At 38.1% G+C, this 25,365-nt stretch overlaps 1 protein-coding gene across 1 annotated transcript in view; it reads right to left on the reverse strand.

The window, feature by feature from the left end:
• Positions 1-25,365, reverse strand: part of LOC124722172 — an 830,020-nt gene that overhangs the window by 454,636 nt on the left and 350,019 nt on the right. The window contains exons 28-30 of the mRNA XM_047247373.1: positions 23,270-23,484; positions 22,931-23,093; positions 22,547-22,772 (exon numbers count right to left, since the gene is read on the reverse strand). Of these exons, the coding sequence (XP_047103329.1) occupies positions 22,547-22,772; positions 22,931-23,093; positions 23,270-23,484 (604 nt within the window). The remainder of the gene's footprint in view (positions 1-22,546; positions 22,773-22,930; positions 23,094-23,269; positions 23,485-25,365) is intronic.

The raw sequence follows: 25,365 nt of genomic DNA on the forward strand, positions 1-25,365 counted from the left end.
TCCTGACAAGGCTGCACACCGCCTCCAGCGTTGGGCTCTTTACATGTCTCGTTTCAATTATGAGATTCATTTCCGGCCGACGGCTCAACATGCAAATGCTGATGCACTGTCTCGCCTTCCCATGGGTCCTGATCTGGCATTCAATAGGGACGAACTTTTGTGTTTCCACCTGGATGTTGCCGAGCAGAGGGTTGTGGACGGATTCCCCATCACCGGGGACCGGCTGGTGGCTGCTACGGGTTCTGACCCTACCATCTCCCGGGTTTTACGCTGTATTCAGAAGGGTTGGCCAGATCGTCCGTCCGCTAAGACTTCTGATCCGTTACGGAACTACTACGCTTTGTGCTACCGCCTCATGGCTAGGGATGATGTTATCCTCCTTTCCACCTTCAATGCGTCACCGCGTGTTGTGGTACCTGCGTCTTTGCGTGCTTTGGTCTTGCGCCTACTTCACCAAGGGCACTGGGGTGTCTCTCGCACAAAACCTCTGGCGCGCCGTTATGTGTACTGGCTTGGCATCAACTTTGAAATCGCACACATGGTCGCTGCTTGCAGCCCTTGTGCGTCACAGGCTGCCACACCGAAGTCATCTTTGTCACTGTGGCCTTCGCCTGAGAAGCCCTGGGGGCACAATCATGCTGACTTCATGGGACCTTTTTTAGGTACTTATTGGCCACTCGTAATTGATGCCTACTCTAACTTTCCTTTCATTGTCGGTTGCACATCGCCTACCACCGTCGCAACCACAAATGCTCTAGTTTGCATTTTCTCTTTGGAAGGCCTTCCTGCCACTCTTGTTACTGATAATGGTCTGCAAATTGCCTCTTCCGAATTTGCGGATTTTTGTGCTCGTCATGGCGTCATGCATGTCACAGCCCCTCCCTTCCATCTGCAATCTAACGGTGAGGCTGAATGACTGGTCCGCACATTTAAGGCTCAGATGCGGAAACTCCTGACTTCTTCTGCTGTTGATGATGCGCTTCTCCAATTTCCGGCTTCTTACTGTTTCACCCCCTTGGGCGACCTCAGCCCGGCTGAGCTCTTACATGGCCGACAGCTCCGCACGCTACTTCATCTTCTGCGGCGTTCCATCTCACGCCCGTGCGTGCCTTCGCTTGGCCGGTTCATTGCCGGCGACCTTGTATGGGTACAGGGATAAGGCAGGTGGCCAAAATGGAGTCCTGGCCAAATCTTACGACATCGTGGCTTACGCCTGTATGAAATCCAGATGGACACGGGTGTTGCAGTGCGTCATTCAGACCAGCTTTGGCCTCAGGTGCAGGCAAGACCTGTTCCAGATGCCACTACACCACCTTCGGCTCTACCTGACACTTGGGATCTTGGCATCTCTCATTACTCACAACGCAGCCCTCTCACTGCCATCTCTGTCCCAGCACAAGAACGGATGCCACCAGGAGACGTGCCCATGCAGGAACCGGATGAACATCATCTGTCGGAGCAACTCTACTTGCCTCCTTCTCCTACGGACGCCGACACATTGCCCATGTCTCCTCTTATATCAATCGGACTTGCCGCAACGGGCAGATTGCCCTGGGAGTGCATTCATGCTGACTTCGTGAGACCTTTTTTAGATACTTATTGGCTACTCGTAATTGACGCCTACTCTAACTTTCCTTTCATTGTCAGTTGCACATCGCCTACCACTGTGGCAACCACAAATGCTCTAGTTTGCATTTTCTCTTTGGAAGGCCTTCCCTCTACTCTTGTTACTGATAATGGTCTGCAATTTGCCTCTTCCAAATTTGCGGATTTTGTATGGGTACGGGGATATGGCAGGCAGCCAAAATGGAGTCCTGGCCGCATCTTACGACACCGTGGCCAATGCCTGTATGAAATCCAGACAGACACGGGTGTTGCAGTGCATCATTCAGACCAGCTTCAGCCTCGGGTGCAGGCAACACCTGTTCCAGATGCCACTACACCACCTTCGGCTCTACCTGATGCTTGGGATCTTGGCATCTCTCATTACTCACAATGCAGCCCTCTCACCATCATCTCTGTGCCAGCACAGGAACGCACGCCACCAGGAGGTGTGCCCATGCAGGAACCGGATGGTGCACTGGGCCCCAGCAGATTCGACCCCTATGTCTCCTGTCATCTCGACCCTTTATCATTGGGGACACTTCCGTCCATATGGGAAGCCTCCTCCTTGAGACCTCATCAGTCAAACAACACCTATGGACGTTAGCCATCTACAGGCCACCTCCATCAAGACCAGTGCAAAAATTTCAAAGTGGAGGAAAAGTGTTGTGACGCGCCGATCATTCAAAGTGCCGCCACGCAATTACGCGCATCCTATACATGCGGTGCTGTCTGCCAGCCTTGCAGCAGCCACGCCACCTAAGCGGCCAGCCGGCCAGCGTCCGCTAGACTTGGACTTAGTGCAGATTTGACCGTTATCGTGTACACATGCTTTACGTGGTCTACTCCCTCTGTGACATACATGTATTGTGTCGCTTTTAAAACATAAGTGTTCAACTTGACGTTATAGCAATAACTAGTTTCCAGTTTATCATCAGCACTTTAAAAACTGATACTGAAAAATTACAGCTCAAAAAAAGTGAACTGCACAAGCTGAAATTCCCACATGGTGGTGGAAATGCAGGTCTGTGTAGTTCTCATGAATGAGGTGAAGAGGAAAAGGACAATGTGAATAAATCAACAGAAGAAAATAAGAAACCAAGCATAAATGTGAACAATGCAAATCTGCCAACCTAGAGGTGTGCTGAATTGTTAAGTGAAACAACGCCAAATGGCTTCCACACTGTAAACTCCAATAGCAAACTGTTTGAGCTTCCAGGCAGCCATGGCCATGGTCTTGCAAATAAACTAAGAGAAAAAACTAATATATATTCATGTGGTAGAGTGAAACTGGGAGCCCCACTTGGTGAAATTAAAAAGATGATTGCATCTACAGACGTAAAAAATCTAGAGGATAAAAGACTTTGTCATACTTCTAGGAGGTTCTAATGATGTACATAAATGTGAAAAGGTGAGTGCTATACATGATCTTAAAAAGTATCTGAAAAATATCACACATACAAATGTTGGAATTGTGAACATCCCATATCACCAGTCATGTGTCAATACAATGTGCCAATAATCAATTTGCTAAAATCTACAGGCATTTTAAAAATGTGAAATGCATTGATCTGAGTAATATAGAATATATATTCCACACACAACATGGACTACATCTGAATGGCTTAGGTAAAGAATATCTAGTTAACCTGATAAACAAGGAAATAAAAAAACACCAAAATAACTTCAAAACCAAACCAACAGTCACAATGCCATCACCAGACCCAACAGGAACAACAAAAACATCTCAAAGAAATGTACAAATGAAAGAACCATCATCATCAGCAGAAAAGCAGGCAAAAAAGACAAGGACTCAGCAGAAACAACAGTGGGTAGTGAAGGGAACAACAAGAAAACTATAGCTCCTCATCATCCAAATGGTTTTTTAGACAAAGAAACAAGAAAAATGAGAAGTCTTCAAGGTAAGAAGTGTTCCTCAGTTCTCCACCACAATACCCAATCCATAAGAAATAATGCACAACAGGTAGAAGTGGAACTGCAGACTACTGATAGTTCATTTGTTCGCATGAAAGAACATTGGTGTAGGGATGCTGAAATTACACATGTAGCTCTAAGCTAATATAATCTCACACACCACTGAAGTAGAAACACCATGAGAGGTGGTAGATCATGTATATATGTAAAGGAAGGTGTTATACATAAAGTTAGAAATGACATTTATTTCATTAAGTGAAGAAAAGCATGTAGAAATATCAGCTATAGCAATAAGACCGCCACACGTTATAAAGACTGTTCTCTCAGTGGAGGCATAGATACATTCATAGCAAAACTAATCCAAGCATTGGACATGGTTACTAATCCTAAGGGTAAAATTCTCATTTATTAACACAGCCACAAGGGTAACTAAGCATTTGGCATCGATCATTGAGCATATACTAACTGATCTGAAAAAAGAACATTGTGATGTTATTGTAGGTAACCTAGGCCTTTCAGATCATTCCAGTCAGCTCTTAAAATTAAACATTGCTGTAGAAAACAAAACTAAAACACTCACACACAGAATGGGCTTCTCTAAGCAAGAAAGGGTTAAATTTACCATTTAAATGAACAATGAAACATTGGAAGAAGTGTACATGGAGACTAGCTTGGCCAGGAAGTTTTCAAAGTTCCTACCAAAATTTAAATTCAGGTTTGAAGAACTGTTTCTGTGAGTACTATGAGTCACTAAAACACAAAACAAAAGTAACTGGGTACCCAACAGAATATGAAAATCCTCTGTAACCCTCAAACACCTCACCAGCATAAAAAACAACCAAAATCATCCTGCATTTCAAAAATACTACCAAACATACAAAAACATATATAGAAAAGCTTTAGTAACAGCACAAGTATGCGATCTGAAGTTTTTCCGGTGTATTTCAAATTTGAACAGTTGTTGGGTATCAGACCGTGTAGCATCGTCATTTCTCCACAATATTTCGGCAGACGTACATGCTGCCATCTTCAGGTGGTTCCTGATGAATGCTGTACTGTTCCTCTCAGCACCCTATATATATTAGCCATTACCCCCTCCACCGTTCCTCTCGTGGTGTATTTGGTGTGACCCAGCTCGCGGTCAGGTTTCCATTTCACCAGAACGTCAAGAAATGGTAGGGCACCATCCTGCTCCATCTCCATCATGAACTGTATGTTGGGTTGCAGCGAGTTGAGGTGTTTGAGAAATTCATTTAAGCTGTCCCGTCCATTTGACAGGACAGACAGATGTCGTCGCACATGGGATGCCTGCTTTCACCGGGTATAGCAAACTTTTTATGGAGAATTTAGAGGAGAAGGCACTAGACAAGCCAAACAAAAACCAACTTGCTTCTTCTGCTACGTGGATGACACATTTGTTGTTTGGCCACATGGATGGGACAGCTTAAATGAATTTCTCGAACACCTCAACTCGCTGCACCCGAACATACTGTTCATGATGGAGTTGAAGTAGGATGGTGCCTTAACATTTCTTGACATCCTGGTGAAATGGAAGCCTGACAGCAAGCTGGGACACAATGTATACAGGAAACCTACACACACTGATTTGTACCTAAATGCCTTCAGTTGCCACCACAACTTCCAGCGTGAAGGCGCTTTGCACACACTTATTCACAGGGCACGATCGATCTGCGATCAGGAGAGCCTTCCAGCAGAACTGCAGCACCTCGAGACAAAATTTCGGAAAAATGGGTACAACCAGAAGCAAATAAGACACACATTCAGACAGACTGTGCCAGGAGAACATGAAGAAGAAACAGAAGAACACAAGTCATTGATGTGCATTCCGTTTGTAGGAAACGCCTCAAGAAAAATCGGTAGAATCCTGGGGAAACAAAATGTGAAATGTGTATTCCGAACCCCTGCAAAAACCTTGACTCTACTGGATTCAGTGAAAGATGACCTAGGCCTTCAAAAACCAGGCGTTTATCAAATTTCCTGTCAGTGCATAAACTCATACATTGGGGAGACAGTCTGCCCTGTAGAAGAGAGGTGCCGCGAACACAAGTGCCATACCTAATTACGCCAGGCCACTAAAACAGCCATGGCTGACCACTGTATAAAGACTGGCCATACTATGGAGCATGAAAAAACAACAATACTCTGTCAATCCTCCTACTTCTGGGACTGCGTTACTAAAGAGGCCATCGAAACATGACTACAGGGCAATCTAATTAATAAAGACAGCGGCCTTCAACTTAGTCAGGCTTGGAACCCTGCACTCAGCCTGGAGAGAAAGATGAGGTCCCAGAGATTGAGGACTGCCCCTGACGGTGGCAGCAGGGAGACTGCAGACTCCAGTTCAGACCCAGGCACTGCTTCCCCCACCACCTCCAGTAGTCGTCGCGACGGCCGCACCGAAGACACCAGGAGAGGAACGGTGGAGGGGGTAACAGCCAGTATATATAGGACGCCGAGGGGAGCAGCACAGCATTCATCAGGAACCACCTGAAGATGGCAGCGTGTACGTCTGCCGAAATATCTGGGAGAAATTATGACACTACCCGGTCAGATACCCGAGAACTGTTCAAAAACAGCACAAGTGTCTCAAAATGATAAAATTACAGAAAAGGCAGAAAATAAAAGTGGCCTAGAATGTCACCACACAGATGACAAATGGAAAAAATACAAAGTAGGTAAACATACAATTACAGCATAATGGTAATACAGTACACGATCCCAAAAAAATTGCAAACTATGCAAATCAATATTTCAGCATCATAGAAACCAGTTACACCACAAATTTGAAAAAATACAACCAGTACCAACACTGAACTCTGTTCCAAACACAATGATGCTGCAACCGATCACTTCAGCAGAAATAAGCAATTTTGTTTGGAATGTAAAAAATAAAAACTCAGCAGGTACAAATGGTTCAAATGGCTCTGAGCACTATGGGACTTAACTGCTGAGGTCATCAGTCCCCTAGAACTTAGAATGACTTAAACCTAACTATCCTAAGGACATCACACACATCCATGCCCGAAGCAGGATTCGAACCTGCGACTGTAGCTGTCGCGCGGTTCCAGACTATAGCGCTCAGCAGGTACAGATGAAGAGCTTGTGTGCTTGCTGAAGGACCATATATACAGTATCAAAGACCCTACAGTGCACATCTTAAATGAATCATTCACCACAGGTTTCTTCCCAGGGGCACTAAAGCATGCGAAGGTCTTGTCCCTATGTAAGATAGGAGACCATGAAAATATAAAAAAATTGTAGGCCCAGCTCTTTCCTGTCGCCATTTTGAAAAGTAGTAGAAACCATAATGAAAATTAGACTCATGTGGTACCTACAAAGCAAAATCTTCTGTGTAAAGAACAGTTCAGATTCCGGCCTGGTAGAAGCACACAATCAGCTATAGCTCATTTTACAAATGATGTTCTGGAAGCACTAGATAAAGGAGATCATATAACAGGCATCTTCCTTGACTTCAGAAAACCATTCAGTAGGGTATACCATGCAGTTCTGTTAAATAAACTGGAAGCTCTAGGTATAAGAGGAATAACAAATTACTCGTTTTGTTCATACCTAAAAAGCAGAGTGCAATGTGTAGAGATCTCTCAAACAAACTGCTGTCATACCATAAAACACATTTTTAACCCAATACATTAATATTGGAGCCCAAAGGGAAGCGTGTCTGGTCCAATACTCTTCTTGATATATATCAATGATTTTCTCAAGGGTATCAAACATGGTGAAATATGTATTATGATAAAAAGTAACAAGAATACTCGCTGCACTGCACTGTTTAAATCTATGGGAATTTTGATTGTTCCATGTGAGTACATATTGCAAACAGTGATCCACATTAAAAAAGACTTTTATCAGGAAAAGGACTCTACATGAACATGGAATCATATCCTCCCACAAATTACATCTCAATAGAAAAAACACAACAAAAACCTAAAATAGTGTGCTATGTAATGGAATTAAACTATACAATAAAAGTTAGATATAGTGGGAATTAGTGAAATTTGGTGGCAGGAAGAACAAGACTTTTGGTCAAGTGAATACAGGGTTATAAAAACAAAATCAAATAGTGGTAATGCAGGTGTAGGTTTAATAATGAATAAAAAAATAGGAGTGTGGGTAAGCTACTACAAACAGCATAGTCAATGCATTATTGTGGCCAAGATAGACACGAAGCCCATGCCTACTACAGTAGTGCAAGTTTATATGCCAACTAGCTCTGCAGATGATGAAGAAATTGACGAAATGTATGATGAGATAAAAGAAATCATTCAGGTAGTGAAAAGAGACAAAAATTTAATAGTCATGGGTGACTGGAATTCGAGAGTAGGAAAAGGGGGAGAAGGAAACATAGTATGTGAATATGGATTGGGGGTAAGAAATGAAAGAGAAAGCCATCTGGTGGAATTTTGCACAGAGCACAACTTAATCATAGCTAACACTTGGCTCAAGAATTATAAAAGTAGGTTGTATACATGGAAGAAGCCTGGAGATACTAGATAGATTACATAATGGTAAGACAGAGATTTAGGACCAGGTTTTAAATTGTAAGACATTTCCAGGGGCAGATGTGGACTCTGACCACAATCTATTGGTTATTAACTGTAGATTAAAACTGAAGAAACTGCAAAAAAGTGGGAATTTAAGGAGATGGGGCCTGGATAAACTGACTAAACCAGAGGTTGTACAGAGTTTCAGGGAGAGGATAAGGGAACAATTGACAGAAATGGGGGAAAGAAATACAAAGTACAGTAGAAGAAGAACGGGTAGCTTTGAGGGATCAAGTAGTGAAGGCAGCATAGGATCAACAGGAAGTGCAAAATGGCTAAGCAGGCATGGCTAGAGGACAAATGTAAGGATGTAGAGGCTTATCTCACTAGTGGTAAGATAGATACTGCCTACAGGTAAATAAAAGAGACCTTTGTCGAGAAGAGAACCACTTGTATGAATATCAAGAGCTCAGATGGAAACCCAGTTCTAAGCAATGAAGGGAAAGCAGAAAGGTGGAAGGAGTATATAGAGGGAATGTACAAGGGCGATGTACTTTAGGATGATATTATGGAAATGGAAGGGAATATAGATGAAGATGAAATGGGAGATACGATACTGCGTGAAGAGTTTGACAGAGCACTGAAAGACCTGAGTCGAAAAAAGGCCCCGGGTGTAGACAACATTCCATTAGAACTACCGATGGCCTTGGGAGAGTCAGTCCTGACAAAACTCTACCATCTGGTGAGCAAAATGTATGACTCAGGTGAAATACCCTCAGACTTTAAGAAGATTATAATAATTCCAATCCCAAAGAAAGCAGGTGTTGACAGATGTGACAATTACCGAACTATCAGTTTAATAAGTCACAGCTGCAAAATACTAACACAAATTCTTTACAGACAAATGAAAAAACTGGTTGGGGGCTGACCTTGGGGAAGATCAGTTAGGATTCCATAGAAATATTGGGACATGTGAGGCAATACTGACCTTACAACTTATCTTAGAAGAAAGATTAAGGAAAGGCAAACCTATGTTTCTAGCATTTGTAGACTTAGAGAAAGCTTTTGACAATGTTCACTGGAATACTCTCTTTCAAATTCTGAAGGTGGCAGGGATAAAATACAGGGAGCAAAAGGCTATTTACAATTTGTACAGAAACCAGATGGCAGTTATAAGAGTTGAGGGGCATGAAAGGGAAGCAGTGGTTCAGAAGGGAGTGATACAGGGTTGTAGCCTCTCCCCGATGTTATTAAATCTGTATATTGAGCAAGCAGTAAAGGAAACAAAAGAAAAATTTGGAGTAGGTATTAAAATCCATGGAGAAGAAATAAAAACTTTGAGGTTTGCCGATGACATTGCAATTCTGTCAGAGACAGCAAAGGACTTGGAAGAGCAGTTGAATGAAATGGACAGTGTCTTGAAAGGAGGGTATAAGATGAACATTAACAAAGGCAAAACGAGGATAATGGAATGTAGTTGAATTAAATCGAGTGATGCTGAGGGAATTAGATTAGGAAATGAGACACTTAAAGTAGTAATGGGGTTTGCTATTTGGGGAGCAAAATAACTGATGATGGTCGAAGTAGAGAAGATATAAAATGTAGACTGGCAATGGCAAGGAAAGCAATTCTGAAGAAGAGAAATTTGTTAACATTGAGTATATATTTAAGTCTCAGGAAGTCGTTTCTGAAAGAATTTGTATGGAGTGTAGCCATGTATGGAAGTGAAACATGGATGATAAATAGTTTAGACAAGAAGAGAATAGAAGCTTTCGAAATGTGGTGCTACAGAAGAATGCTGAAGATCAGGTGGGTAGATCACATAACTAATGAGGAGGTATTGGATAGAATTGGGGAGAAGAGGAGTTTGTGGCACAACTTGACAAGAAGAAGAGACTGGTTGGTAGGACATGTTCCGAAGCATCAAGGGATCACAAATTTAGCATTGGCGGGCAGTGTGGAGGGTAAAATTGTAGAGGGAGACCAAGAGATGAATACACTAAACACATACAGAAGGATGTAGGTTGCAGTAGGTACTGGGAGATGAAGAAGCTTGCACAGGATAGAGTAGCATGGAGAGCTGCATCAAACCAGTCTCTGGACTGAAGACCACAGCAACAACAACATCCACAAGAGATCAAAGACAAAAGTGAAACACATTCCTTTCAGGCATATCCTAAATAATTGTCTGTTAGAAAAGTGGCATGTTTTACTATAAGGGACTACCTAAAATGATGTGGAAATTTTGTTGACAATTATGCTAATGATTAATAACTGCAATGAAGAGACATTTTACAATATGTTGTATAGAACAGTGGAATACAATGTATAAATGGGTAACTCAGTAAGGCAAGTAATGTATGCATTTATTTATGTGTGTAATTATGTATATTTATGTACCTCTCTGTCTGTATTTTATGCATTTGTGTGTTGTCATCATCCACAAAATTTACATTGTCTGCAGATGGATTAATAAATAAATAAAAAATAAAAATAAAAAACTAATTGAGAAGTCATAGTGGTAGGAACCTGTGACCACAAACACATTACTTATTAATTACCAGTATACTTAAACATTTTTGAAGATTTGTGGATTTCAGTTTTTAGCAGATCATCTTTAATTAAATCAGAAGGCAGAGCTAGTCATTCTTACAAATGACAATTCTCTATTGTCCAACCAAGCAAAGAAGTGTCAACAGTGAAAATAGTAAATGATGTTTTTGTTACAATTATTGAATTGTTTTAGGCAAATAGGGTAGCTTTAAACAGCTCATCAAATCTGAACTGCCAAAAAGTCCCATCTCTAATTGCTAAAATTTGTAGGCTCAGTTGCTTTTCCCATATGAATAATTGCCAACTATGAGGACAATGAAATCAGAAATTCAACTCATTTCAGATATTTTACTCATTGATATCTTGTGGAAAGTATTTGGATGTAACTCCTCATGTAAGGAAAATGTATTCATTGCACAAAAGAAAGTTATTAGAATTATTTAAGGTGTTCATAATATGTACATCTAGCTGTAGGTTGAAGAAACTATTCACTCATATCCACAGCATATCACTACATTTATTTACTGGTCAAATTTGGTTATACCAATCCACAGCTGCTTCAGAATAATAAAGATGTTCATAAATGAAATACTAGAAGGAAAAATGATTTGCAAATCCTCCTGGTGAATCTAACTTTGGTACAGATAGGAGTAGACTACACTGCTATAAAATCTTTAACAATTTCTTTATGGAAATAAAATGTCTTATCAGACAGCAGAAGTATTTGCAATGTAAATTTAACTTGTTTCGCCATAATATATCTTTCTGTACCACAGAGGAAGTCTTAAACATGAATAAGTATTCATCATAAACCTGTAAATAGCTGTATATTCAATTGTTTATATAATATTTTGTCCCATTGACACATTCCATATTGTAATGTTTATAGTAAATATGATCAATGGAACATAGTACTAACCAAATTAGATAAGCTCATTCTTTCCACTATGACAGCAGTAGGTTTGTTCAATGAAAATGTCTTATGGCATCCTATGGCAAACCCAGAGCTTGCCATAAGACTTGGTGTTGCATTGACCCATTATTGTCATAATACAAGGTATCATAAGACCTGATCTGAAGATGGTTTGCAGAAGAACCACAACTGGTAATCAAAAAAAATTATTCTAATTCTGGCAGTTAATAAATATGCTGGGAATATTTCTGTGTGACAATGGAGGATATGCACCTGCTTCTAGTCAATCAGTTGAAGAGATAGAATCTTTTCCTTTTTGTGAAAAAGGGAGATATTGCTTTTTATAAATTTATAATTGATGACATCAGTAACATAGTTGGAACATGCAAGGAAGGTGATACACTTATTGGCAAATATGGAACACACAAAGAAATGGCAGAGGTGTGAGATTGGTTCAATTTGCAAAATGCAAGAAAACACCCATTATGAATATATTTTCTAAGAAGTATCTTAGTTGCAAATTGATTTGGATGGATCCTAATTCTAAAGTGAAAAATGAGATGGACTTTGGTTTTAGCAACAGGCCTCAAAGTGTTAAAGATGTCTCTGTGCTGAACAATACAAACAGTGACCATCAATTAATAAGGGCAGGATTTGAAATGAATACAAAAGATGAAAGACTGCAATTAATTAAAGGAAAAAGAGTTTTAAATTTTAAAAACCTCAAAGAAAAGAAAGAGGAATTTCAAGAATGAATCAAGAGAAAATTAAAAGACTGAACTAGAAAACATAGGTACTAATAATGATAGCTGAAGAAGTGGGTGTTTGGGAAACTCTAAAAAACAACCAAAGAAGCTGACAAATAAAATGATAAGTTTGATGAATAAAAGAAGAAAGGTCAGGTAAACTGTGGAGTCCTAGAAGGCTCAGTACTGGGCCCTCTCCTCTTTCTGTTCTTTATCAATGACCTCCCATTAAATCTAATACTTCTCTTGTGTTGTTAGCAGATGACACAAATTTGCTCTTCCAGTTGGACTGAGCTCTGCAATTGAAGCTCATAATTAATGATACAACAGAAAGACTCCTCTCATTGCTCCACTCCAATAAATTACTGTTAATCAGAAGCAAGACAGCTCATATGCTCTTCTACCAATCCCAAAACCATCCTGCCTGTATGGAACCCTTATATATTGGTGCCAAACAAATTAAACTAGTCACAGAAACAAAGTTTTTGTGAGTGTGGTTCAACAGTTCAATACCGTGGGACCACCACAGGGTAAAAATGTTAAGCAAGCATGGTTGTCTGTGGTATGCTTTCAGAATTCTTAGACAATCATGTGATATAAACAAACTAAAAACAGTTTATCACAGGCTTGCACACTCAATAACAGCATGTGGCAGAAACAACTGAAATCATGAAAATGCCCAATAGAATCCCTATCCGATTCTATACTGAATTTATGGCTGAGCTAGCCCCTCTTTTAACTGTATTCTGTAATAGATCTCTTGTGTAAAAAATCCAGCCTGGTAGTTGGAAGAAAGCACAGGTCACACCCATTTACAAGAAGGGTAATAGAAGTGATCCACAAAACTTTTGCGCAGTAACACTGATTTGTTGCAGAATCTAGGCACATATTTCAGACATACTTCAGACATAGGAATAGAATGACCAATAAGCCAACCAGCAGTGATTCTGAAAACATCTAACATGCAGAACACAATTCACACTTTTCTCAAATGAAATAATGAAAGCTTAGGATCAAGGTAGTCATGTAGATGCAGTATTTCTTTATTTCCAAAATGCATTGGATAGATATGTACCTAGTAGAATAGTAGATAATGGAAAGACTCTCCTTGGTATACAGTCATGGTAAAGAAACTTGTACAGAAACAAAGACAACTGCATAATACATATAAAACAAAGCATAGGCCTACAGATAGAGAGATGCTGAATGAAACATATTGCCCCAATTTAATTTTCATACCACTGAAAATATGAGTGACATGGATATTAGTGTCAGTGGTGATGAGAAGAAACTGAAATTGTTAAAAACTGAACAAAGCTCAAATGCGCAGCGGAATCCCTAGCAGATTCTATACTGAATTTGCAGCTGAGTCAGTCCCTCTGTTACTATATTGTAGACAGTTGAACAAATAGCAATGTCCAGTAGTTGGAAGAAAGCACAGATCACACTCTTCTACAAGAAGAGTATGTCCAGTAGCTGTAAGAAAGAACAGGCCACACCCATCTACAAGAAGGGTAGCAGCAAAAGTGACACCCTAAAACTACTGTCTGATATCACTGACATCAGTTTGTTACAGAATCTTAGAACACATTCTGAGCTCAAACAGAATGAAGTATATTGAAGTGTTTGATCTCCTCGATATTTATCCTAAATAATATATCTCTTTTTCCAACAAACAGCTCAGTTCATACATACAATACCAGGAACAAATATGATCTGCACAAGTACTTAAAAGCACTTACTTTAGTTCAAAAAGGGGTCCACTACTCAGGAACACACATCTTCAATAATTTGCCAGTAAACATAAAAAATTTAGTTACAAATAAAGATCAGTTTAAAACGAGCCTGAAAGACTTACTAGTGGCCAACTCCTTCTACTCTATTGATGAATTTTTTAATAGAAACAAATGATGTATTGTATATATTCATACTATTAGTATTGTTATTTCAGCTTAAATAAAAAAAAATAAATTGGAATGTTCCACATTCATGAGGATCTCCTCAGCACGGATCTATGGAATGAAAAACTAATCTAATCTAATCTAATCTGATATCAACCGTCATGAATTCCAAAAGCATACATTATGTGAAACCCAACTCACACTTCTTTCACATGGCATACTGAAAGCCTTGGATCAGGGTACTCAGGTAGAAGCAGTGCTTTTCAATTTACAAAAAGCATTTGACTCAGTTCCATGTCCATGCTTATTGTCACAAATATGATCACATGGTTTATCAAGAAAAATTTGTGACTGGACTGAGGATTTTTTGGTAGACAGCATGCAGCAAGTTATCTGGGATGGAGGGTTACTGATAGATGTAGAAGTATCTTCAGGTGTGCCCCAGGGAATGTGTTGGGACCTTTGCTATTCATGTTGTATATTAATGACCTTGTGGACAATGTTAATAGTAACTTCAGACTTTTCGCAGATGATGCAGTTATCTATAATGAACTACTGTCTGAAACAAGCTACATAAATATTCAGTAAGACCTTGATATGATTTCAAAGTGGAGCAAGGATGGGCAGCTTGATTCACATGTTCAGAAATATAAAACTGTGCACTTCACAAAATTAAAAGAAAAAAGCCAAGTTTACTGTGACTTTACTAACACTGAGTCACAGTTGGAATTGGTTAATTCATGTAAATGCATGGGTGTAAGGGTTTGGAGGGATATGAAATGAAATCATCTCAAAAGCTCAGTGATGGGTAGAGCAGGTGGCAGACTTCAGTTTATTGGTAGAAAACTAAGGAAACACAATCAGACTGCAAAGGAAATCGCTTACAAACCAATTGTGTGACCCACTCTAGAATATTGCTCAAATGTGTGGAATCCAAACTGATAGTGTATACTGAACAAATAGAGAGAAGGACTGCACAAATGGACACAGATTTGTTTGACTTGTGGGAGAGTGTTACAGAGATGCTAAAGAAAGTGAACTAGCAGACTCTTGATGACAGACATAAAGTATTCCAGGAAAGTCTATTTACAATGTTAAAAGAACTGGTTTTGAATGATTAACTGGTTTTGAATGATTTACTGGTTTTGAATGCTGATGCAAGGAATTTACTACAACCCTCTATGTATCACTTCCTGTTGGGATTGTGAGGATGTGATTAGATTAATTACAACACACACAGAAACATTTAAACAAACATTCTTCCTGTGGTCCATATATGAATGGAATGGGAAGAAACCTTAATAATTAGTAAAATGGGACACACCCTTTGCCTTGTACTTCTCAGTGGTTTTGCAGAGTATATATTTAGATGTTGCTATAGACTTCTTTGTGTGGCTTTAAAACTATGGGACTAAACATGTGGTAATGTTTGTATGAATGGGCATCACATGTCAAAACTATAGGAGAAACTGAAACAAGAAGAAACCCAGTTTATATTGCCCTATAGTCTGCTAGACAATCAACACAGGCATGTATGATAATATCCTAAAACTCACAGAAATGCTTGAGATGTAACAAAATACCAGAATAACTGCAGTTTGTTGTGGGTTAAAATTTCAATAAGGGCGCAGTTGAATGCCCTGACATGCTACTGAGATCAGTGGAACAATGTGTAAGACATGAAATGGTACCAGAAAATTAATTTTTTGTGTCATAGGTTTGTGCATTTTAATTTGTCATTGTTTCTACATAGCAGTTATGAGGTAAAATGCGTCAATATTAGAAGACAATTTGTAGTAACTTGTGGAACAGGAAATGTAACATTTAATAGAGGAAGATCCTCTTATGCTGAGAATTACTTATTATTTACTGAGAGGCATCCTCCTTCAAATGTTGTTTTAAGGAAAAATTCCAAGGAAATTTGTTAATGTGTGGATCTAAAATTAATTTGAAATAGAATGTATGCCAAGAAATTCAATGTGAATGCAAAACACGTAAATACCATAAGAATAACCATAACCAACAGCAAAGCCGAACTAAAACTAATATTTCTCCCTTCCACCTGATCATCTGAAGATGAGAGCAATTTTTAAATATATTTCATCAATGACTCCACCCAGCTGGATGCCTGAAATCAATATGTACAGCGGTATCACTAGGAAACCTTAAGATCAGACAATATTCGTGATGAGTGATTCAGAAATACCTTTTAGACCATTAATGGATTAATGCTTTTCTGGAAGTAGTACAGTAAAGTAATGCATGCTAAATGGCAGGAAAGGAGTCCTCTAGTCATCAGTCTGAATAATTTTACAATACACAGTACTGTTTTCAGAGGGAAAATTTGTATGATAGTGGTTATCACTAAGTGGGATCCAGAAACATTGAGCACGGGGTGAGGCAAACCTCTTGGGTAACTCAGGGCACATGGTGAAGGTTGCTGGATCAGACAGTAATAACTCAGCACACAATGTACCAAATATTTATGCAGTAGATGAGGGGTTGTAACAGTCTCTCGTCTAATTTTTCATTATGAAGTCATCAGATAGCTGTGCATCTTTGTCAACACAAAGTTTTTGATAAATGTTGCACACAATTGCTAGATCTATAAAGTTCACAGAAAACAACATTTTGAATATGTGAAGTAAACTACATGAATGCAATTGTGTGAAAGTGAAAGCTGATAAGAATAAAGCTATGATTTTAATTTCCAGCCTTTGAAATATTTTACAGTTCTTGTGGTGAACATTCCAGTCTACAACAGTAACTTGTTGTCTTTATTTTAAGCTTTGTCTTTTGTAACTATCAATGGAACCCATTCAAATAAGCTGGGATGTTAATCCCACAACCCAGTCCAAATAACTGCAGGCTTTGAACATTTTCACCTCATTGTTGATGGAGCATTAAAACTTAATCTTCCCATCTTTCTTCTCTGAATACATGCCTTTGATGATGAAATTACTTTCAATACTGGTCCACAAAATTAATATGTTTGTTTACACTGAGACTCCATTTTTAGACTGAGACGAATAATTTCAGCTTACATTAATTCAGCTTTCGGGAAGGCTGCTTTTCTGCCAGAATCTGTACTGGTTTCATCTTGCTCAAATACCTACTGTCTTGATTTGATGTCAGTCTTTGGTAGATGAGGTACATATATGTATTGTATTTCTTGGCTTTGCTGGCATTATCACAAAGAAAAACTCACTGACATTCTGTGTAGTGTTACGCCATTTCATCTTCCACAAGCAATTTCTAAACATTGTCTTCTTCCTGAATAGGATCAGAGAAAGTACTCCTTCTATGGAATCACATTTTTCATGATGAATTTTATCCCAGGGGACTCTTGAATAGTGTGAAAAAAAATAGCATTTACACCATGTTTTGCTACAGTTAGTGAATGCAGGCCATTTTATATGGCAATGAGTTAAATGTTGAATTACATATTCAAATATTCCTTCACAAGGGGGTGTTGTCATCATTCAATAGACACATTGCAATAAAAGTGAGCAAATGAATTATAGATGGCTGTTGTAGTGATAGAGAGCACTCCTATCATTATGACAAACTGAACTGTATGGTAAATCACACGAATGGGCTGTTTTCAGATTTTGCACTTGCAGTAGGCACGAAAGTCCAGCACAGGATGTTCGATGCATACAGGCACTGCATATTCACTCAGCAGTATGTTAAGTGTGTACCATAAATACTTCAATTAGCAGAAACCTGTAAGTTTCAGAGTCAACTGCTATGGTGAAGGACATGTTGGTGATGACAGTCACAGTTGACTGATGGATTTCAAAAGCCTTAGCACAGTAACTCACTCACCAACTGAATGCTGGATGAAACATCCAGTGAGCAGATGTATCAAGCAAAACCACATCCTGACTGTCTGGTGGAGAAGCCACAATCCTTCACATCTGCGTCTGCTTACCAAATGTCACAATCACAGAGATTAGCAAGGGCACATACACACTGGCATTGGATGTTCAAAGGACAGAAAATGTCACTTTATCTGGTTCACCATGCTACATGGTTCCGCATGATGATGGGAGGATATGAATGCATCAAAATACACAGGAGTTTATGCACCTCACTTTTTAATAGGGCACTATTCATAAAGATGGTCAGTGTATCTCATCTAGGGATGCTCACATGGCTGCTTGAAAGCCCATCAAGTGTCTGTCATTGAATTTCACAGACAAATGATACAGAAATTTCCTGTCTGATCATGTCCATCTGTTCATTTATGTAGCACCCAACAGGTGATCTGTTTAAAAACATGGTTCAAATGGCTCTGAGCAGTATGGGACTTAACATCTGTGGTCATCAGTCCCCTATAACTTAGAACTACTTAAACCTAACTAACCTAAGGACATCACCCACATCCATGACAAAGGCAGGATTCAAACCTGTGACCGTAGCGGTCACACGGTTCCAGACTGAAGCGCCTGGGACTGCACGGACACACCGGCCGGCTAGGTGATCTGTACCTTCATCAAGACAATGTAATACCCCATCAGTCCCAAATTGTGTTAGTACAGTCAGAGGAAACACCTATGGATATGACGATGCTCATGTGGATTCCCTAGTCCTCTGAGGTAAATCCCTATCATTAAATGATGTTTTTGCATCTTGCACAGAGCTCTGAGCAATTTCTGTCAGTGGTGAGGGCTGACTGAGAGATACTGGTACAGGAGCTCATGCATGTAGATTGCAATACCAATAAGCCTAAAATAAAATTGAAATCACAAAAACTCATCAAGGCTCTGGACCAAACAAGGTCCATGTCAAGTTCTATATGATTTTAAGTTAATTATCTCCATAATTTACCACAGATCCCTAACAAGGTCCATGTCAAGTTCTATATGATTTTAAGTTAATTATATCCATAATTTACCACAGATCCTCAGTGATTTCAATAGATAAAATCTACAAAAAAAGTCGCAGAACTTATCAGTAGAACTACTGGCTGTGTCAAACCTTTTTTTATAGAACTTCAGAGTATATATTCAGTTCAAATAGAATAACTTACTTGGAATGTAATGACATTATCCGTGAGAACCGACATTGATTCATAAAGCATCTATCACTTGAAACGCACCTCCTATTCTTGAAACATGATCTCCTAAGAGATGTGAACAAAGATATCCAGATTATTTAGTATTTCTACATTCTCAAACAGATTTCAATTCAACACCCACTATGACACCTTCAGAAGAAAATATTTTTGTGATGTACAGTACCTAGATATGTTTGTCAGAATAATGAAACAGACAGAATGCAAATTCTTACACTAGATGGAAGGTCACATAATGTCACACAGTCACTATCAGGTGTGTCACAGAGAAGTTTGAGCAGATCATGACTGTTCACGTTTTATATTAATGATTTAGTGGGAATTATACAGTTTTAATGTCAGAAGATTTTTTGCAGGTGACACAATTGCGTAGAATGAAGTATTATCTAATGTAGAATCTTATATTCGATGGAGCGTCACACACTAATACACAAGCAACATCAGTTATGTAACACAGAAGTGAGATATAGGGTCATTACTGTTGATTTTATACCAGGTGTCTCTCCTAAGAGTCACTCATAGGCTGTCTTTGCCCACCCAGACTGCTGCTGCCATGCAGCACTGCTACTTAGTCATTACTAGAGTACTGGTTATTCTTGATGTTTTATTGTCTCTTTTAATATATATTCATAAAATGAATATCAGGCTGGACTAATTTTGGACACCACTATTTAATGGTCACATAAAATTCTATTTTCAAAATAATTTTGTTTGTAACAGGAAACAGACACTTTTCATAGACAGTGGGCATTGCATAAAACATGTCATGAGCAGTACTTATATGACTTGACTTCATCTACACATTGCAAAAGTGAAACTGCAAATACCTGTTGTAATACCAGAGAAAATGCACCAAACAACTCTTAGGAGCGACACACTGTACATTAATGATTTAGAGCATAGTAGTAGTAGTAGTAGTAGTAGTAGTAGTAGTTTATTCACCCAGAGACAATACATATAGCACGGATTTTGTCAGAAAATATGTATAATAAAAGGTACAAGGGTGTACGGTACCCTACATGATACAAGAGTGCACAGTATGAGGGTAATCCCAAAAGTAAGGTCTCCTACTTTCTTTATAAGAACATATACCTGTTTATTTCTACAATGGCTTACATCAGTTTACAGCTTGAACGTTTAGCTATTTTTTGAAATAATCACCATTTTGGTCAATGCATTTTTGTGACTGTGGCAGTTTTTGTATGCCCATGTCATACCAGCTCGCTGCCATGCTGTTCAGAAAGTTATGAAACTCTTCTTTCATCTTGTTGTCAGAGCTGAATCACTTTCCGGCCAAATGTTCTTTTAACCTAGGGAACTGGTGATAGTCACTGGGTGCCAAGTCAGTAGTATAGGGTGGGTGTGTGATTATGTTCCACTGAAACTGTTGCAGGAGAACAACGGTTTACCGAGTGATGTGTGGGTGAGCGTTGTCATGGAGAATGTGTACACCCTTGCTCAACATTCCTCTTCTCCAGTTCTGAATTGCCCTTTTGAATTTTTCAGAGTCTCACAATACCTGTCAGCATTAATTGTGGTCCCAGCGATTCAGCTCTGATGACGAGGTGACAGAAGAGGTTCATAACTTTCTGAACAGCATGGCGGTGAGCTGGTATGACATACGCATACAAAAACTGTCACAGCGTCTACAAAAATGCATCGACAGAAATGGTCATTATGTTGAAAAATAGTTAAATGTTCAAGCTGTAAATTGATGTAAACCATTGTATAAATAAACAGGTCTATGTACTTATAAAAAAAAAAAAGGAGATCTTACTTTTGGGATTACCCTCGTACCTGACCCAACATCACATTCAAAATTGCAAATACAATTCTAATTAGAAAAAGTGTAAGAAAAATGTATTCCATATGGAATCCATAGTTTACATTTACATACAAACAAAATCTCAGCTGCAACACCTATGTTCAAAGCATACATTCACATCATAGCAAGCACGTGGTTAAAAATCTTCTTGACAGATAGTAAATGAATATACTTATTTGTTACAAGTTTGTTACTGGTATTAATTTACACTGTAATGGCAGCAAGTCACTAAAAGTTTGGATACTGCTTCCTTAAATGAAGACAATTTTTTTTTATTTCTCTTATCTGTGCCGGAAATCTGTTGTACAATCTAGTACATTGTATATTTGTTCATTTTTGTGCTCAAGTGTGTTTATTCTTTTTAAATAAATGCCATTGCAGATTTTTTTTTTTAACAATGGAGATCTGAAGCAAGTTTTGAAACTGTCAATTTAACTTTTTATACTAACTACACTTTTTGTATATAGAGTCAGAGAAAAGGTAGAAGATTTAGCTGTTGAAATAATTGTTTGGAAGCTGTTAGCTAGAACTATTGTTAATTATTATAATAGCTTGTTTTTACACAGTGAAGATGGTTTTTAGGTTTGTCTTGTTATGATCTCAGAAGTTGATGCCTGGGTAATATCAAAATGGATGCATGAAGACTATACCATTCAGCTAAACTATATACTACATATCTGCTATGCTACTTAATACACACAGAACTAATTACATGTGCTAAGCAAATGGAAATATTTTCCATTAACATTGGTAGTAATATCTGGTCTAATCTTATAAAAATACTATACTGGTGCAAAAACTGTCAAGTAAATGTTAATTTAAAGTGAGATATTTTAAGTCACTTACTTAGTGAAACGCAGAGATCTAATAACCTCTGACCTTGCAATTAATAAATAGCAACTAAAGTTATTCTATACCAATACTAGCAAGGAACAACAAGTTGATATATAAGGCGCAACTATCAAACAGATTATGTTGTGGTAAAGCTATGATTTATAAGTTGGATGCTGGCAAACTGCAAATTTTTGACAAAAGAGATTTTTCATAAAACACTGTTCATGCCTTGTTTCTAAAATACTTTTCAAGTGTGTGTGATCCAAAACAGCTTGAACCACAACAGAACATCATGCATGTAAAAAGAAGGGCACTATGAATACTGATAAACTTATTTATTTCACAGGAGGGTTTAACTGAAATTTTGAAATATCTCAGCTGGCAGGTGCTGGAAGAATGATTAGCTTTTGCAGATCTACTTGCTAAATTCCTTGTACCTGTTTTCAGAACAAAACTAAAATACATGGTACTACAAAAAGTATACTTTGGCATGCACTTTAAAGTGTATTGGAGAATATAGATGAACTAGATATAGAATAAATCAAAAACATATGCTATGACTAACAATTGGTACACATTTGGACTAAAAATATATACAACTTCATGAAAAGTATAACAAAACAAATTTACATACCTTTAAGTATATCTTTGTTTCATATTTTTTGTTGCCTTGCTTGTGGAAAAAGCTTCCTGACAGTGAAGGTATATGTTCAACTGTGCTCCATACTGAGGTGTTAAATTCACAAATAAATAGTTCATCAGACAAAGAATAATCACCAAACAGATTCAGAGCAACATTCTGATCATCTTTCCAGTGAACACTTCCATTTGCATGAAATAAATTTTCTTCCAAGTACAATCTGGAATTATTAATATAAAAGAATTTGTACTGAATTAAAAGCACTGAAATGGAATTAACAGACAGTAAAAAGAGTTTATTACATAAGTTACTTCCAAAATCAGGTTTTTACTGACACTGTGAACGCAACATTAAATATGAGTTGATATCATTATCTACCTTCCTGAGGCAGCAGTTGTCTTCCAGTTCTCAAAAGGAGTCAACAACTCTGACATTCCAGACACCATTACAACAGTGTCATATCTGTACGATGCTCCAAGTTTTACACTGATTGCTTCTGTAGGACTCCATTCCAAGTAAGCCTGTGATTCAAAAACTGGATCTGCAATGATATTTCAAAATCATTTATATGTGTCATAAAACTAGACATAAAAGATTCTTGTGTTTACTACCTGATGAGTTATCCTAAACTAATGTGTGAACTCACTGCAAACTCCCATATATATATATTAAATTGTTCACAACAACTATTAAATTGCTACAGGCACAATATGTTACCTTTTGCAGCCAAGAGGGCTCCTGCATTAATTGAGCGACCGGGATATGAAAGTTTAAATTTGGCACTGTAATTTAAGAATGCAGAGTTATCATAACGAGCAAATATAATGAATTTTTTTAATGGGTCTCTATTAGCATCCCATTCTATTTCCACACCAGCTTCCTTCATTGTTGGTTTGTTGAGACCTCTTAGCAGCAGGTGTATATCTCTGCTCCTGCAAAACAAAAATCAGTGGTAGAATGTGAAATAACATTCAGTTGTATCACATTTATTTACTTATTTGTTCGCATTTTGTCCAATAAACCATGATTTAGCACATTGTTTGCACATATGATGTACAACAAGTCAGAGATGACAAAAGTAATTTAGAATAGCTCATACAATGTAGGCTTCCACTGCTAGCATTTCCTTCAGTTAAAACTTATGGGGTAAGATGCCATGGTTCATGTATAAAACTGCTTCCTAACATTTATGTAGTTGCACAAAGTTACCAATTATCATTTATCTAAATATACAGAACATAATATAAAGCATACATATGAGAAAGGACACAAAAAATGTTAAAAGTTAAACTTAGAATATGATATGGAATATAAATAATCCAGGAGTAAAGATAACAACTCACTGAATAAATGAGGCATTGATTTGTCAACAGTGTAATGTAATAGGCCAATATTCAACAAGTGAATAATACAGTACACACAGCCAGTACACATCAGGATATAGAATAACTTCATTATGTAAACATACATGTAGGATGATGTCCCAATTTTTCAACTTATAGCTCTGTATAGTGATATGATAATTAGTTGACAAAAGGAAGTAACTAAATGGAATTATATTTACTGATGAACTTGTTGTTCATAAAGTAAACAACTTTTGTTTTATGAGTTTTCAGTAAAAAATGTATATGATTTAGTATTAGATTTGCCACTGTTATAAGCAAGTAAAATATTAATATATTTTTACTGAAAATTTGCATATGGTAATATTAATTGCTCATCATATTCATCTTACTAGGGTTATCATACAAAAACTTTGCATATTATGAAACTATTCATATGTCTGTGTTTCCTGTTGACCCCATCATCACATGTGATTTCATTTTTAAATGTTAATATTCACCGTAAATCACATAAATTACTGATTGTAATAATACCAAAAATACAATGCTGTATAAGTGCCAATGTTAGACCAATCAGGTGAAATTGTTATTTTGTTAGGGTCAGTGGTTGATGCAAGAAATTTGGCACAGTTTTATGAATAAATGAAGAAGATGAACAGGATATGTGTATTGGACGCTTTTTATTCCAAAGAATGGAAACCTAAATTTTGTATAGGAATCCAGTTAAAAACCAAAAAGATACATGTGTTGGACTTCTGCAGTAAACAAGAACGATGTAACAACTAGATCACAAATATGGACACCTGCAATATGTCAAGGCAAGTAAGAACAGAATGGTTAATGGTTTCCTGCTTGAAGAATTATTTTGCTGTAATTTACAGGTAACCCTTCTACATTTAGAATACAATGCATTGTATGAAATGATATATACATTAGACAAATACTTTTTTGCTCTAGAGTCAACATACATATGCTTCCTCTCGCAACCCCACATGCACACACACACCTGTAACACAATGTTGTGCCAGATGAATACGCAATGCTGGAACTCCAGGTACACTTGGGTGAGGCGTCATGTCACATGGAGTGGGTGAGAGGGGAACAGAGGCAGGATCAAAATGGGGAGTTGGGGAATGGTGGCTGATGGCTTAGAGGGAGGCAGAAGATGTACAAGATAGAAATGCAGGAGGGTCAGGCAGCAGGTTCACAGGATGGGAATATGACACATGACAATAGAGACAGAGTGTAATTATTTCAGTCAGAGATGGAAAATAAATAATTTAGAAATACATAAATGATTGTTGTTGCTATGTTTTGATACATGTGGTGCGTGGTAGAAATGATCTCAGCGACAAATCTAAAGTGTTCACTGAGAACTATTTACGTGTGCAACAACGAGGATACAGTGTGAATGCATTACATCTGTTGGATGAATGTTATGAAAACAAACACTCGAAACCGACGTTTCAC

This window comes from Schistocerca piceifrons, chromosome X, assembly GCF_021461385.2.
Source record: "Schistocerca piceifrons isolate TAMUIC-IGC-003096 chromosome X, iqSchPice1.1, whole genome shotgun sequence".
Taxonomy (NCBI): domain Eukaryota; kingdom Metazoa; phylum Arthropoda; class Insecta; order Orthoptera; family Acrididae; genus Schistocerca; species Schistocerca piceifrons.